At 47.2% G+C, this 17,679-nt stretch overlaps 1 protein-coding gene across 1 annotated transcript in view; it reads right to left on the bottom strand.

The window, feature by feature from the left end:
- Window positions 1-17,679, bottom strand: part of DST (dystonin) — a 436,433-nt gene that overhangs the window by 81,602 nt on the left and 337,152 nt on the right. Inside the window, 3 exon segments of the mRNA XM_032463323.1 lie at window positions 11,202-12,673; window positions 13,917-14,412; window positions 16,004-16,203. Coding sequence (XP_032319214.1) covers window positions 11,202-12,673; window positions 13,917-14,412; window positions 16,004-16,203 — 2,168 coding nt within the window.

The following is a 17,679-nucleotide window of genomic DNA, read 5'->3' on the forward strand; positions in this document are numbered from 1 at the left end:
CACTGGAATAGTGTGAATCCCTGCACATCCACCCTTCAGGGTCTGTCAAGACGCCAATGGGCTTGGCTTGCAAGAAGCACAGAGACCTCCCCTCCTGGACCTGATCACACATCACCAGCACAGCAACTCTGGTCGCTCTCTGGTCACCGCCTGCACGGTCAGTGGTTTTCCAGCACCCTCCCTAACGACTCTCCATCCCATTCAATTTGCAGGCCCCGTTGCCCATAACTGGCAAAAGACCTAATTAATGTGTTAGAGTAAAACACAAGTTTCATGAAAGCACAGATTCCTGTTTCCCTTATAGCAAGTCCCATACCCCAGACCCACCACAGTACCAAGCTTGTAATTATTTGCCAAATGATTACCAGTATAGAAAATTTTATTTATACCTTGAGGTGAATGATGATAAATCCTCCATAGATAGTACAGGGGAGGCACATCGACTCTTTCATAGATAATACAAATGTTCTTAACATGGGGCTTGAAGGAGGCCGTGAGGGGAATCAGTTAGCTTAACTGAGGAAGGCAAGTTTCAGCTGGATGACAAGGCAAGACAAGGTGTGGGGCACTGAGTCATTACACTCCAGGCCACGATGTAAATACATCAACAGTCCAAGTGAATGAACAGTTAACACAGAATATTCGTAAACACGATAAAAGCAGACATCAAAATGGTACTTAAATAAAAAAGTTATAGGCACAGTATGGAAACTAATTTTCAAAGACGCAGAGGCAGCAAGAGGTAAACTCCCCAGACTTTGGGCCAAGCCTAGCACACTGGATACATCCGTGTTACGGAGTGAATGAGGAAAGCAAGGAACAGCAAGCAAATAAGCAATCATCTCTTCTTAAAGTCCTCTCTTAGCAGAAAGCCCCAGTGTCTTCGTCCACAGAAAGTCCATACAATTTCCACACTGGTGAACTGTTTCTATATAACAATCCTAAATATACAAAGTCAATGACAGCTAAACAGGTAAGAATTCCCCAAATCATTGGGGAAAAAAACATACATTTTCATAATTTTTTTAAAAAAGGCATTAATTTCCCTAGTAAGTCAATAGAAACTTACAGCGAGGTAGCAAAAACAGAGTTTGGCGGTATGATTGATTCTACAATTTTTCTTTACCACTTTTTAAGTTACTACTTCTCGAACTAACAGCTGTAGACAGGTTTTTACTACTTACAGAAAAAGAGGGGGAGGAAGAAAACTGCTACATTTTTAATTCCAGGGACTTGTCTGGTATCTAAGAATTCAGGGGAAAGTTTTATTCTCCCTCGCAGCTCATTTTCAGGGCAAAAAGAAAAAAAAAAAACTAATAAAAATGATCCAGTAAATTGCCTTAACCTCTAGTCTTGGTTTTACAGAAATGAACAGAGGAGTTCTAGATGAGTTAGTGGTCATTTTCTAAACAGCTCCCCCCCCCCCCCAAAATACACTAAGGGTTTAAAAAAAAAAGACATCCACTAATTTATATACTCCTAAGAGTTTAATTACTTTCTACAAATCAACTGCAAAACCCTTCACAGGAAAAAAGGACCTTGCTGAGCTTTGAAACTAGCGTGCCATTTCACGCACACTCACAGAAAAGGGCATCGCTGATAAGAGCGATGATTTCACAGACTGAGAGGGAGCTTTTCTGGTATTGTCCGAATTCCTTATCTCTCGGTAACAAAATACCTAGGGAGAGAGCCACTCCCCCAAATGGAACCCACAAGCACACAAACACAAGAGAAGCTTAAAATAAAACGCAATTACCTCTGAGGCAAAGTTTACCAGAAGAGCCTAGGAGAAAAGGACCAAATATAGCTGAACTTCAATCTAAGTGGGAAGAAAAAAATTACAGGCTGGACAGACAACCTCTCCTTATGACAAGGCTGCACCCTTTACTTTCTTACCTCACTCACCACTCACAGAAAGTCTGGATCTGTCACGACTGCAGAATAGGGTACGGGAACGTCTCCCCTCCCACACACCCAGCCCCTGGGGGAACATTCTCAGCACATTTCCAAAGTCCTCACTCTGCGGGGAGCACTTCTCAGACCACAACAATATAACACTGTGCTTGTACTCTCATGACTAAGCCTGTTCGAGCTTAATAAATCCAATATAACTGCCCTTAAATGGCAGGGTCTTAGACCACAATTTGTGTAAAAGCCCAAGGTTGACATAAATCCACAGTGGAGGCATTCTAAGTGACGGGGGACAGCCACCATTTCCACCATCAGTAGCAGGACTCTATGAACAGCTGGGAATGATCCTTCTCAAAGGCGGTCCCCCCTAGTTAATCTGTTGTCTTGGTCAACTGAGCAACAGCTACCATCTTGGAGGGTGCCAGTCAAGCCCCGCCCCCAATAAAAGACCGGATTGATCATTATTAGAAACACCAGTGACCCCTTTACAACAGAACCACAGACTTTCGGCATCATAGTTCCCCATTCTCATTAATTACCTGACCAGAGGGAAAGCCATTACAGACGGTATCCAATATTCCCACCTGCGCCCGTGTTTTTCTGGGAGCCGCTTTCCTTTTTACCGCTCTGAATTTCGGGGAGCACTCCATACAGATCACCTCCATCTCCTGGGCAGAAAGGGACACCTCCATTTCCTCTTTAGGTGCGACGCTGGATTCTTCTGAATCATACTGTGTCAAGAGTGTCAGGTTTTCCACTAAACTTGCACTACCGTGATCTCCATCATTTCCCCCCAGATCAGGGTGAGAGAGAGCTAAGTCCTCGGGAGACCCTCCCATCAGCTCCCTCCTGTGTGCTGGGATGTGGCGTTCCCCCGATCTGTATGTCTTCCCTTCTTCTCCAGGGTTAGAAATACACTTGCTTTCCCCATCTCTTGGCACAGGAGATGGGTCACACTGAACGGTGCTCTCTTTGAAATCGTGCCTCAGGCAGCAATTTTCAGCGCAGATCCCCCTTGGACCGTGTGCATGTTTTCTTTCCTCTAGTGGGAAAGCCTCCTGTAAGATCAGTTTAAAGTTCTCAACGGGGTGGGCGCTTCCACACGAAAGCAGGGGCATCTTCTGTTCACTGACGGAACTGGCAGAAAAAAAGGGTGTCTGTTGCTCCGCTGTGTGAATGTCTTCAGCCGAAGACAGGCTTCTCATGTGTGACTGGTCTCCGGTTAAAATGCCCTGTTTTTCTTCCCTCTCTGCCGGAGGGCTGCACAACCCGGAGTCCTCCTCCTCCGACGTGAGGGAGTTAGTCCCCCACCTGCACCTGCCCACCTTGGTTACAGCATCTGACACATCAGTAGGTTCCACAAAAGAGCTTTCACTTTTGTTCGCGTAATCCATCAGATTAGCTGGAACAAACATTCGCCAGGACCGTCTGTGCTCTCTCTTTTCCGCGTGGGGTTTGGCTTTGGGTAACCCTGCTGTTCGGACGATATCGCTGTTGAGCTTGAGGGCATCAAAGATCATCTTTTCATCTAGCTTGTGGGCTTCACGGCCTCTGAGCTCGAACACGCTGGAGGGAGCCAGGGCACCGTTGGAGCAGAGAGAGCTCACGTCCAGTGTTCGGTGACTGTAGGGCAGAGTCCTGTCTGTAAAATGCCTGGAGGACAGGCTCCCTTTGGAACCAGAGTCGATCTGCTCGTTCAGCCTGACCGTGTCATAGATGGAGCGCTGCGGGACGTAACAGTCCTCGATGTTCAGGTCCTCCTCTTCCTCACCCTTCCCCACACACGGGGGATTCTGACGTAAACAGTCCGGCCTGCTCAGTGGCTTCCCCATGACGAAGACAGTCAAAACAAATATTGCAGCTCTCGACACAGACAGCAGGAAATAAGGCAGAGCATCTTGCAGCAAAGCACGCTTCTGAACGCAACTATCAAGTGTCTTCAGCACCAAGACACATCTCAAATAGCACAGGTTGGAACCGACGAGCGGTTGAAGGCCAGCATCAGTGCACCAGTCTAAATGCAACTATCCCTTTACCTGGGTGTTTCAGAGTGAGTCTAAAAAATAAAGTGCCTCAAGAACAGAGAACAGAACTCTCCTTCCTCCCCCTCCCCCCAGCCTCCCAAGTTCCCTTTCACACACTCCAAAACACAGAAAAAAAAAAAAAAAAACAAATAAACACTTAACAGTGGCTCAAACACTCAGGACATTCCATTGTCAGTCCATTTCCCTTTTTATTCTAATTTTGCAGCTGAGATTTCCAGACTAAAATTTCCAAGCAAGCACTCCAGCAGGCTGAAGGCGACTTTCAGCAGCGCTCTGGTTGACTGTAATCCACTTAAAGATGGCTTGCAAAACTCCATCTCTTTCTTTTATAAATAAACCAAGGTTCCGAAACTTAAAAGGCAAACGCAGGGACCACGTATTGTTCAGAGGAAGGCACAGAACAAGTCTTCAGAGAAAAAAAATAAGTTAAGTCTAACGCTGTTAGAAAGTTAAACTTTTCTTCTCCTTGTTTTGGGAGTAGCTATAAATAATCCTGATTCAAAGGCAGTTTCTCTTCCCATATTAAGCTTCTTCGAGGCTATTCAGAACCACCCGAAGGGGGAAAAAATAGACTTTTTGGACGGCCAAGCCAGTACAATCCAGCAACCGTTTAAAGTAAACAGAAAGCCTGGTGTACTATAAATTCCCCTTTTTAAAAAAAAACCATTTTCAGAGTCTTATCTGAGCCTCCTTAAGACGACTCATTCCACCTGAGGCAACTGCAGCACAGAAGAGCTCCGGGCTCCCTCTAAGGCACGGGCAGAGCTGGGAAAGCGCGCCGACTCCCGCGTCTGAAGGGGACCGACTGCGGCCGCAGCGCCGCTTGCATCGCAGCCGGAGCCGGAGGTAGGAGGAGGAGGCGGCGGCGGCGGCGGCGGCGGCCGCAGAGGAGGGCGGCCCGGAGGCCCCGAGCCCCGGCGCTCCGCGCCACGGGCCGCATCCGCTCCGCGCGCCCCTCGCTCCCGCTCGGCCGCTACGCGCTCCCGCGCCTGGGCTCCGCAGGCATCTCCCCGGACTCCCGGCGCGGCCCCGGCCCCCGCCAGCCCTTCAGGGGGAGGGACCTCGGGGCCGCGCCGCTGCGATGCAAACGCCTGCTGGTGACATCAGCGCGAAGCAGCCCCGGTGCTGGAACTGGGGAGAGGGCGGCGCGGGTTCGCCGCTCGCCCGGCGCCACCGCCGGCTTCTAACCCGGGAGGGGAGGGGAGGGAGGGCTGGGGAGGGGAGGGGAGGGGAGAGATTGGGAGAGGAGGGGAGGGGAGGGGTTGGCGAGGATAGGGGTGGGGTCGGGAGGGGAGGGGTCGGGAAGGGAGGGACGGGCGAGCAAAGGCGGAACCTGACACCCGGAGCCCCGCCGGGGGCCGCGCCCACGTGGATCCTGAGCGGGGAGAGGAGCTAACCGGTCCCCATCCTTCTGCGGAAGCCACACTCCGTGCGCTGAGGTCGCGGGCTCCCAAACGTTTAATATCTGCGATGCAGAGCGCACAACACTTTGAAACCGAAAATGTGTCATTTTTGTAAAAGCCCAAGTTCAAGTTCAACTGTTCGCCAAAGTAAATAATCCCTGAGGGCACTGAGCCCTGCGCACCGCTGACACGAATATTAGTAGTTAGTACTAACCATGCCGTCCTCCTGAGTTTGGTGCAGGACATGGGCGAAGATCAAGGGCAGTTAAGTGACTGCATATTTAATAAACAAAATCACATCCACAGATTTCTATCTACTAAACAAACACTCTTTAAAAGCACCGTTTAAAATAAACTCCGCAAGACAAACTTTAACCTTGTGTGTGTGGGGGGAGGGGATTAATAGTTTTATTTAAATAAAATAAAATCTATCCATCCTTTACGAAATAAGCAACATTGTCAGAATAGCAGATAGAGGACAGATTTTTCCCCCCCAATCTCACAAGATAATCATTTGAACATAAGTAAAACTGTGCTGATCCCAAGTGAAGACAGTTCTAGTAAAAACAACCATTTCCTTTCCCTGGTGATTTTACAGAAAAGATGTGGGAGGGAACTTTTGTACCTTTCATAAGAAAATATTATTCCAAAATGATTTTTATAACCCTCAGAACTGAACCTTTTAAAAATAAAATCCATCTGTAACCAGAACTCTAGAGGTAACACACCCATTCAACAGTTATTAGATGCAACTCAGTACGTGGCCATCATTACGCTGGAAAAATATATACACAGCCATCTGTAAGGAAAAATATAAGCAACTACCCGGCAACGTCACAATAGCAATGCCCACTTTTCACAGTCAAGAATTGAAATATTTCAACAAGCATGTGACCCTGTGGTGTTTGAGCACACAGGCTGTTCCGACGTGTTGATTACAAGACAGAAAAAGGTGCCCACAGTTACCATGTTTGAACAGTGGGTTGGACACAAGGCAAACACGAAAGGTTTGACCACTGACTGTCACTACCTTGCTATGTAAACCTGGAAAGCTACTTATTCCTGGCTCTGTGAACAGTAACATTTCCACAGAATGTGGACAGCTGCCTTTCTCCAAACATTCTGAGAGCCTCACTGAACTTTTCCTAAGAAAGAATGTCTCTGATTCAGCCCACCTTAGACTCCTAACTCTGAATCATGAGCACGATTCTGTTCCAGTCTTCCAGCCTTATGTAGAGCTAAGAAGACCGACCTCATGTTTGAGGCGGGCAGCACATTTTTAAAACTGCACAGATAATTCGTGCATAAATTCAACCACTCCTCAGACAGTGCCTCCTCTCTGCCAAACAGCCCGGTGAGCACTGGCCAAGTGCAGGTGCACCACCGTCCCTGCACAACTGATAGCACAGTGGAGGAAAGGGATGGGAGAAGGCGCGCAGTACGGCCAGGGAGCGGGGAAGGCTGCGGGAGAATGTCCTCCAGTAGATGATGTTTAAGTACACGCCATTTATTTAATAACTGAGTTGCTATTTCATTAAACTGATTTCAACTAACCCTACCAACGATGATCCCAATAGTTCTGATTCAAGATGAAATGTGTCCTATTAATATTATATTGGTATTTATGACAACCGCCTCAATATTTCTCTTTGTGACTTGGTATCAGATCCCAAAGATCTATCTGAATAACATAAAAGAACTCACAGTTAGGGCAGAACTGGACTGGTTTCTCTTTTCTTCCTAAATTTGATTTATAACTGCTCTAATGTTAATATAAGTAAGATGTATTAAACTGTTTTCAATATTAATCATGATGCCTAGATCTCTCATATTTTCGTGAAAGAAATACACAATGAATATAATGAGCAACGTTTTTCTGACGAGTCGTCAGTAAGCACTATTTCACACATATGGAAATCACAGTGTTAAACTGTTCTCAAAACGTAACTTGACCTACTCAACACAGCCTACGAGCAGCTGGATGTGATCCAGCTACGGTATCTTCTACAGGCAGGTGATTTTGGAAAAGCATAAAAATACTACCTGAATTATAGGCAGAATGGTACCCCTTTCTCGTTTTAAAGCTCTAAAATGAAATTAAATCTTTCAAAATGAAAGTTCCTGAAAAATCTTCCCACTAAGTACAATGACCCACTTGACAGAAAAGTTAAAAGGCCAAATTTATCCACTGAAACATGAAGTTTTTGGAGCTGAAAGGCTGGAGATATTAGGAAACTCAAGTGCAGTTAAGTGGGAAATATCTGTATGAGTAAATTATTATCCGTAAAGCCTGACAAAAATATCTTCCTAGCCTACCAGATGCTGAAATCCGGCTTAGAAGCCAAGCAAGAGATGTGTGGGGTCTTTGCTGTGAGCACAAAAACCAGGCCTTCGGAGCAACAATTTCTATTACTCTTTCTAAAACAGATATGCCATTAGCTAAGGAAAGCGGAAAGCATCCTATGTTTTTAGTTTTCAAACTGATAAACTTCTTCACAGAAATGGGTCAAGCGTTTTCAAGGCTATTCATCAGGTAAATATGCAATCACTATTTATTTCAGGGGGAAATAATTCCTATTTGAAGGAAAGCGGGGTATTCAGACCCCACAACAAAAGCAAACAAATTCAGACACTTAACAGGTTCACCGTGTGATCTTGCTGGGAATTCGTCTTGATAAACTCCTTTTCTTTCTCTGTTACCATCACAGCCTTTCCCTATCCGAGCTATTATTAAATGAAGGATTAGAGACCTAGATAAACATTTAAAAAACGTCAGATTTGCTTATCAAGAAACCAACGTATAATTGCAAAAACAAAGCGAATCCCTCCCTCTCCGTTCCTGTCTCTCACACACATAGACAACCACATCTTTAAGCAACTTTGCAAATATGATCCCAGTGACCGTAAGGCAGCCCCTGCTGAGTACCAGGGAAATAGCTGTTATGTCTCAGAACTACTCTGAAGGCAGCTTATTTTATATTACGAAAAACCGTTACAAGATTTTATCCATGACATCAGGTTAAACTAAAGCTACCAGAGAGAGTCACGTCAAACGCGATTATATTTCAAAGTCTACCATGAAAATAGACCCAGTTCTTCAGCTCTTCTCTGCTTCATTTTTAGAAATTATTAAATAACAAAACACTAGTCTTTCACTCGATACAAATTACGCCACTTAGAAAAATGTTTACGCCTCCCTAAAATAGGATGTCAAAACTAACGGTCAACAAAAGCTTATAGCCCAACAAAAACGAAATTAAGATGGAACTGAGTTAATCTACGGCTTCGATCAAGAAAGCCACAATCGCTGAGACGAGGAAACGTCCAGCGCTGGTGGTGATGGTCACTGACCTCAGCCCAGCATCCACATATCTGTTCCCAGGGCAGTTTCACACACAGTCACCTCGTGGTCCCACAGCAGCCAGCTCTCCAGGACACGTTCCTCGGGTGAGCGTTCCTGCTGTTCTGGATTTAAATAAACAACGGCTGGTTGCTCAAAGCCACCCTAATCAGTTGATGGCAAAGACGATCTGAAAATTTCCCAGAGAAAATAGAAGAAATGCCACAGGAGGAATAAAGTTTGGCCAAAACACTGCCTTACATCCGCCAAAACAGCCAGGCTCTGACGCTCACCTGCGGTGGGACTCTGGGCAAGCCACTTACCCTCCCCAGGGGTCTGCTTCCTCACCGTAAGGTGGGGGTGACATCAACACCCACCTCTCACGGCTGCCAACAGGATTACAGGCAGTCTAGGGTCACACTTGACACACAGTCAGCCCACAATTAATGTTAACTGTCGTGACTGTGATTTTTAGACCCTACGCACGCAAGCATACACACACAAAATAAAATTAATGACTGTGCAAGCTGCTATCTTTATTTATCATAATATTCTTGGTTTTTGTTTGTTTGTTTTTACCTATGGCACTGGGATATGCCAAATGCAGGTGACTGTCCACTTGGCAAACCTTTATTTTAGTCACTGGGTCTCCAGACCCTGAAGGTATATCATGATATTCTTTGTTCCTGAATTTCATTAAAATCAATCAACTCCTTCCAAAATAATCAGAAAACAGACACACACAGTCTGAAGTGGCTGAAGAGGACACGATCACCTTATTTTTCTTCACAATCAAAGAAAACAGTCACCATAACCATTAATGGTAATGATGCGTATTTAGTGTGTTTCAGTTTGCAAAATGCTTCCAAAGCAATGGTGAGGGAACCCTTCCTCCTTCCTAAATTTTTTTTAATGGAGGTGCTGGGGATTGAACCCAGGACCCTGTGCGTGCTTATCACGGGCTCTACCACTGAGTTACTCCCTCTTGCTTTTGCTTACTTTCCAAAGAATTCCCCACAAGCAGAGCCACATTTTCCACCAGACTCACAACTGGGGACCCAAAGAGCAGGACCAAAATGATCGCTTTTGCCCATTTTCTTACAAGTAGTGAAGCAGCGGAGAGATACAAAAATCTTTTTTTTTCCCTACACAAATTCGCAGAAAATCCAGAGAAACGATAGCGTTTCACAAAGGCGCTGAGCGCGCTTAACTTTCATTAGTACAAAGACTGCTTGGTTACTGTCATTTAAGCCCTCAAGCTTTAGGGCTGCACAGAAAATTCCAGAGACTCACTCCTCAAATCCTCCCCCGTCTTTGAAGCAGCAACTGCCACAGAACTTGACTTTTCTCATAGAGAATTCTCTGATATGAAATCTTTCTTTTGCAAACCAGAAGTGTGAAAGTTTGATAGAGAAATGAAGGAAGTCAGGCCAACGGTGAGGCAGTGTCCCTCCCCGTCAGGAATCAAGACCTACATTCAGAATCACGGCTTTTGCAGTCCCAAAGGACCTGAGCTTCAAAGGCACTTTACAAACAGCAAACAACTGTAATAGGAACCAAGGAGGAGAAAGCAGCAGCAGCTACTTTGAAGTTCTTTTGCAAAATTCAGTCACCTAAAAATAAAGTTAATCAGGAGGAACAAAGGAAAACGCTTTGTCAAATACATCAGCACAAAATCTGGAAGTCTGTTTGATTTCTAGTCACTTCTCCTGGGAAACAGTATGGTTTTGCCTATTCTGTTTCTTCTTGATCCTATTTCATCCTTCATGTGCTAGTGGTGGGGCTTTTAACATCACACCAGCCTTTACTGGACTGCCGTCTCCTCCCTCTGCCCCATCACCAGGCATCACTGGGGGCCACCGGGTGTAGACGTCTCTTGGCACCAAGGCACTCACAGTCCCATCAGAAACATTTTAATCCCAGCCCTCTGGGATGTGAGCCCATGATTTTGGTTTTTGAAAACCTGGATAACAGCAGGGAACTCTGCCCTGCCTTTGAAAATAGGAACTTTGGGAAGAAATTAAATTAATAAGGCTAAGATGACGATTAAAAAAAGAAAAAAAGGGAAAGAGCAGGAAAAGACTAGAATTCACCATTAAAGAAAATGCTGGGAGGCAAACACAAAGAGGACAAGATTTTTATGGGATGAACAAGCCACCTCTGCAATCAAGTTCAAAGCACGGCCGTGGTCACTCAGGAGGTCAGCCGCAAGCAACACCAGAAACAGACGCCGGCTTTCTAACCATCCTTCGACCTCCTAACTCATCTCAGGCTTCATTCCACGAGGCCCAGATCCCCGGGAAGCTTGGAGCCACCCCCGTGCCTGGATACCGCCCCCTCCACGTACCCTCATCCAAGCTCCAGCACCACTGGAAGGTGCTACCTAACATGCCACCTCCTTCTGAATCCATCAGTACTTTCCTTGTTTTTTTTATTTAACTTAATTTTTTTTTTGAAGTATAGTCAGTTACCACCACTCAGGAAAAAAGAAGCACGCCCTACCTTGAACACATCAAGCTGTTGGTTAATCGTCTCCGTTTCCATCCCGACAGGGCCTTGAGACTCCTCATGCTCTTCCGCCTTCTGGAGCAGAGAGGAGAACTCGCCCAGTTTGCTGTAGAATTCCTCCAGACGCACGATGGTCCCTTCCACCTGCTCTCGTCTGGCTTGAGCGCGGTCCAGCAGTTTGTTGCACTGTTTGCTCAGCGCCTCCAGGTCCCGTTTGATTCCCACGAGGTCGGGAGAGGCCTCCTCTGTGGCCAGCAGCATCTTGCAGGCTTTGTTGGCGTTGGCGTTGCTCGCCATGAGCGCTTCCAGCTTCTGCAGGAAGGCCTGGATGTCCTCCTTCTGCCTCTGCAGTGTTTCCGCATCTCTCCCCACCGGGGCCATGCTGTCAAGGTCGTCGTCGAACTCGGCAAACTGAGAGAACATCTCCCGGATGGTGTTCTGGAAATGCCCAATGCCCTGCAGCTTGGTTTCTAAGAACGAGCACCTGTCACCCACCTGCTGGCTGAGCACACTGTGCTCCTGGGCCAACGTCTCCACCTGTAGTAACATGTCGGAGGTGCCCTTCGAGTCCGACACCCCTGCCACGAGGTCCTGGGCGAGCCCTCTGGCCAGATCGACCTGCGGTTTCAAGGTCTGAAGCGCCTTCTGCTGGGTCTGCAATATGGTCAGGGACTTGCTGCTGTAAGCCTGGGGCCCCAGGGCGTCGTGGGCTGCTAGCTGTTCCTTTGCACCCTGAAGCTGCCTTCCAGCCTCTTTGGAAACTTCTTGAAACTCTTTAAACTTCTGGACCAGGTTCTCCAGGGAGGACTTTCTACTGTGCAGTTGCTCAGTGACCACGTCCACCTTCTGGAGCAGTGACTGTTCCTCCTCTGCAATCAACTCCTGGTCCACGTCGCAGACGCGGAGCAGGCTGCTGGCCGCGCCGTGTAACTGCTCCACCGTCCCAAAGTGCTGGTCCAGCTCCTTCTGCAGAGACGCCACCTGGGCAAGAGCCTTCTCCATCTCAGCGGGATCCAAGCCACACTGTATCTCCTCCAGGCAGCTCTGGCATCGGTCCGTCCACGGCCGGAGCGTCTGCACGAGCTCTTTGTGCTTGACGGCTTTTTCCAGCGCCCCTTTGGCCCTGTCTTCTCTCTCTTTCACCTGCTTATTAAGTCCATCCCAACTGGTTTTCATCGTGTTAAGTCGTGACTGCAGGGCGACCTTCTCTGACCCTTGCGTTTTCAGTAACAGACTTTCACCCTCCGCCATGGCTTTCTCATAAATATGGGACTGGGCGGTCAAAGTTCTCCGGAAGTCTTCCTGATCTTTGACTAATGACTCCAAGACCTCGAGTCGGGCAGAGATGGGGGGAGACTTGCTCTGCTCTTCCTTCTTGGTATCCAGCCAAGCCTGGAAATCCTGAGACGTCTGCTGAAACTGATGGGAGCTGGCACAGGCCGACTGAAGGTGCTGGACGTGGTTCTCTAAAAATGAAATCACAGACATGTTTGTTTCACATCATGGCGTCGAGCTAAGAAGCCCAGAGAAAAGCCACCAGATAAATGCACAGAACAGTCCGAAGGCAGAGGCTGTTCACACTGACTATGAAGACTACAGGGGAGCCTAAGTTATTGACAAAGGGGGGAAAAGTCACAACGGGAAGGAAGGAAGGAGACCACCTACGCCAGGGCTGGGGCCACCTCCTCTCCAGGGCAGGGGAGCGACCACTGCGCGAAGCTCAAGGTGAGTGAACACTCCACCTCTTAGCAAATAGGACTTTTCCACTTGTGAGATTTCTACCCATCACAGAGGCCAATACAAGGCAGCGCATGGGAAGGACACGGGTCTGGATCCCAACCTAACCTCTCCGGAGCCGGAGGACCCAGGATGAATGATGAAACATCCAAGCCTCCTTTCCCCTAACGGGAGTTGTCAGCGTTGATCGAAGCTGTCGTGGGAATGAAATGACAGCACGCACCCATAGTTCCAAGCTCAGTGCCCTTCACCTAAGAGTGTTGATCATGATCATCGTCATCGTAAGGGCTCGTGTTTCTTACCCACATGTTGTCAACAAGAAACAGTTAGTCTGAAATGGCTGCTATGATTTGTAAGCAAACCCAATCAATTAACAAACACAAATAGCACCTAGTGATACTTTTCAAATAACAAACACAGCAGCCAGTGGGCTCTCCCCTGGCTGGCCCGTCTTGAGCCCAGTAATTCACTGCTGCTCCCGCAGACAAGCTTAGACACAGCGGCCATGGATTGATGGCCACGGGGTGATGGCCATGGGGCAATGGCCACAAAGTGATGGCCACAGTAAGCAAGAGAAGAAAACGTGCTTGATGCTTCTCTCTCACACGTGTCTCTGGAAAAGCTTCTATGACAGAGCCAGACAAGCTAAGCACTGGCAAGAAAACGATGCCCGGCCTTTTTAATAACCGTGCTCATTTCCGCTTCCCATGAAACAAGACTGTCACATAGCATAACCATTTCCACCTTTAAAAACCAACTTAGGAGATCTGGCATCTTAACAGGCCTCTATTACGTGGACTTTGCCGGGGTTCGGTCCCCCCGCATCCATGTGGACGCCCCCCCGACGCCATGCGTGCCCGTCTCTGTGGGCAGGTCCCCTGCAGGGGCCCGGATCAGCCCGCAGCTCAGAAACCAGCAGCTCACTGATCCCTACTTCCGGGAAGCACGTGCATTAAGAGCAGACACACAAACCTGCTTTTTGCTCGATATCCTTAAATGACTTTAAGATGCCTTCCAGCTGCCGACTGAGTTCTGCTTTCAAGTACTCCTCTTTAACCAGGGCCGACAGGTCATCGCACAGGGCCTGGGCCACCTGGATCTGCTTCGTTTGCTGCTCTATCTCCTGCTTCAGCTCGCGGGCGGCTTCCAGCTGCTGGTTCATTGCGTCAGGGAGGGGGCCCCCAGCCATGCTGCTGCTCAGTCTGTGATCCAAGTCACCCAGTCTGTCGGACAGGCTTCTCAGGAGGCCCTGGTACTGCGTGCTTTTAACAATGGCTTGGTCAATCCGGTCACATCTGTCAGTCAGTTGTCCTGTGAGGCTGTCCCACTTTTGGGTCACGGCTGCCAGTTGCTCCTTCACGATCCCGTGGAAAGAAGGGTGCTCCCCGGGCCTGCACAGGATGCCCTGACCAGCCGCTGTCAGCTGCTCGTACTGAGGTTTCCTGGTATCAAATTCTTGCAGCAGAATCTAAGGGAAAGAGGTAACGAGGGTGAGTGCACACATGAATGATGGGATAATTAATTACAGAAAACACAGCTGTAAGCTTCCAAACAGACAGGAATGGTAGATATTTATCTAGTTTTTGTTTGTTTGTTTGTTTTCTGTTACTGTTTCCTAGAGTGTATTTCAAAGGCACCGCAATTATCCTAACCTAATCCAAAGAGCAGTGGTGCTTCTAGAGATGACATTCTGCCTAAAATAATATTTAAAAAAAGAGAATAAATATTTTTGCTGCTCTGGGAAACATGAACTCTTACTCATTTTGTTCATTTATGTATGACCTTTCACATACAAGTGCTGCTTTGAGACAGGTTCACATCACACGAACACCAAATTTGATTTTTCCAACTTGTATTTTCCTTTTTGTAGGATTTTTTAAAATACTCTATAGCAACTGACACCACAGGAAATGCACAGTACCAACAGTGATTGTTAGGATGTAGTAACTCATGTGCATTGATTTACAAAGGTTCTTCTTAAACATAAGATTGATGTTTACAGTCTTTATTGAAAAGATCTAAGCTGATGGGAGCAGGGAGGGTGTAGCTCAAGTGGTAGAGCACATGCTTAGCATGCATGATGTCCTGGGTTCCGTCCCCAGTACCCTCCTCTAGAAATAAATAAGGAAGACTACTTACCTCCCCCACCAAGTTTTTTTTTAATTAAAAAAAAAAAAGATTTAGCCAATAAATCACATTGCTCCAAGGGTGCAGGCTCACACTGGCCCTCCTTATGAAACAAACGATCTCCAAGTGCCCTTTTTTTAGTAGAATATTTTCTCTCTCCCTGGGAGACTACGGACAGTTCTCTCTCCTCAAATATTTGTTTGTATCTTTTGTTTCCATTCTATTCAGACTTAGAACATACAAGACCAGGACAGCACTGTGACTCTCAGTTATGAAGACTGATCTGTGTTTTCAGGGAGTACAGACCAGCCTCCTGCTCCAACAGCAACCACTCGGACGTCAAGAAAACTAACTGTAACCACGCGGGGCTTCTGCGATCACATCTGACTTACGGTTTCTGGATTTTTCTCCCCTTGTGAATTTATCAATTTATAATGAGACAAGTCTAACTAACCCTCCGGGTTTCAAGGTTCCTTTCCTGCCCCCCTAATTCTGTCTCCTCTTCTTAGCCTTCCCAACTCGGGGCTGTAATGCACAAGCTTTGTAAATTTCATTATCTACCACCACAATCAATGTGAATAAAACCTCAAAGGAATAATCTCTAAACAATAAAAAGCATATTAATAGTGTCTCATAAAAATGTCATTACTTACGCAATCACATTAATACTTCAAAGGTCCCTCTTTAACAGGGGCCGCACAAACTGCCATATGACGCTAACGATCAGGGGACCCGACCACTGGTGGGCTCAGTGGGCCACTCAGAGACGCTCAGAGCGTTAGCTCTCTGGGACTTTCCCACCAGCCTCACGACGAAACCTTATGGGCACGTGAAATACGACAAACACACTCCAAGGCAGGAAGAGAATATCTGGTCCAAGCAAATGCGGCTGTAATGGAAACACCCATCCTGTGAAGTCAGGCAACACTCACCTGCACCTGCTGCCTTTGTGTGTTCAGCATATTGGGGTCGATGGACAAGGGCCCAAGGACACTGACCATCAGTTCTTTTTCGACGAGCCACTGTTTAAGTTGAGCCTCTACCGTCTGGAATTGGGTTAGATTATCTGAGGATTCTTGCAGTTTCTGTTGTCTGTCAACTGTTAACTGATTGAGCTCTTGCCACTTGGAATCTAAAACCCAAAGATAAAGGATGAGATGGGTTTGGTTTTTCATGCACCCAACGCAACTACATCTATGAAGACCGTAGGAAAGACAAAAATGAAACATGGTGGTGTCATTCCCTCTTCATAACGCTTCTTTGATCACTGATTAAGACCTAACTGCATTTGTGGATACAGATTTTTTTGGATCTGATGGATGTGTGTCAACTGAGGTGTAAGAAAAAAAAATCTGAATCTGATTTTGGAAGATAGTTCAGATTATGGAACATTCCTGAGAACCTCCTTCCTTCCAGAAGTCCAGCCGAGTCTGTTTACTCCACTGTAACAGACCTGCTAGAAACAACGGCAGATCTTCGATGACGCTCAACCATTCTTTTTGATGCAAACCACACATTAGCAACCAGCTGCTCCAGTGTTACACCAGGAAAATTCACCAACCCTTTAAACTCAACACTGGGTGGGAAAAAAAGCTTATGATCTTCCTATCAAAGCGGGTGGGTTTTTCCGTCTTAGATTTCTTTCTAAGGTTATCCTCGGGCACATTGTGGGATGCAATAATTCAGGACGCTCCTTCGTGCGTCTCCTAACTGTCCTATATCTCCATCACAAAACCTTAAACCCACCCGCCTTCCATCCCCAATACCCCAGTAACTCCGTGTTGGTCCTCATCGTGTTCTGCCCAGACCTGTAGTTCTCAAACTTCAGTTGTGTCAGAGTCCCCTGGAGGGACGACCACTGACACGCTGGCCCACCCCTAGCGTGACCCATGCAGCAGGTCCGAGGTGAGGCCCAATGGCTGCATTTCGAACACATCCCCAGGTGATGCTCCGCTCTTGCTCCCAGGAACACACTTCGGAGAACTGCAGACCCAGACTGCCGGCTTCGCATCCAGTTTCCCTGTGATTAGTGTTCCTCAACTGCAATTTATTTGGTTCTACTATCATTTCCCTAAGAAATCGCTTAAAGATGTCACTTCTGCACTCAGACCCTTCAGTAATCCATTCCTCACCACCTGGATGGGGAAATCTGAATTCTTCTGCTTGACGTCCAAAGTCTCCCCATAACTGGCCCTCATCTGCTAGTCCGAGAGGGTCTGTCCAATGAAGGAAGCCGCTAGTCTAGCCCTGCCAATTTCCCCATCCTTATCCAAACCTGTTCACACAGGCCCCAGCCCCACCAGCTCCAGCCCCCACCCGTCCACCCCCACCTTCTTCACGGGTCCACTGTCCACTGGGTCTCACCCTCTGCCAGGACACCCTCCCTGCCCTTCTCCCTGAAGCCAGAGTGACTGATCATTGCCTGAACACACTGGTCACGCAATTAGTCACTCAACAGTCGCTTGTGGTGTGTGATTAGCTCCTTTGACAGATTTTTTTTTCACCTAGCATAATACATGGAAGAGCTGCTTTTAATAGAACCCAATCCCTGAAACCTTACCTAATGGCATCATTCTATATGGCATGTCTTAGTCAAACACAATCTGAC

This window comes from Camelus ferus, chromosome 20 (assembly GCF_009834535.1).
Source record: "Camelus ferus isolate YT-003-E chromosome 20, BCGSAC_Cfer_1.0, whole genome shotgun sequence".
NCBI classification, from domain to species: domain Eukaryota; kingdom Metazoa; phylum Chordata; class Mammalia; order Artiodactyla; family Camelidae; genus Camelus; species Camelus ferus.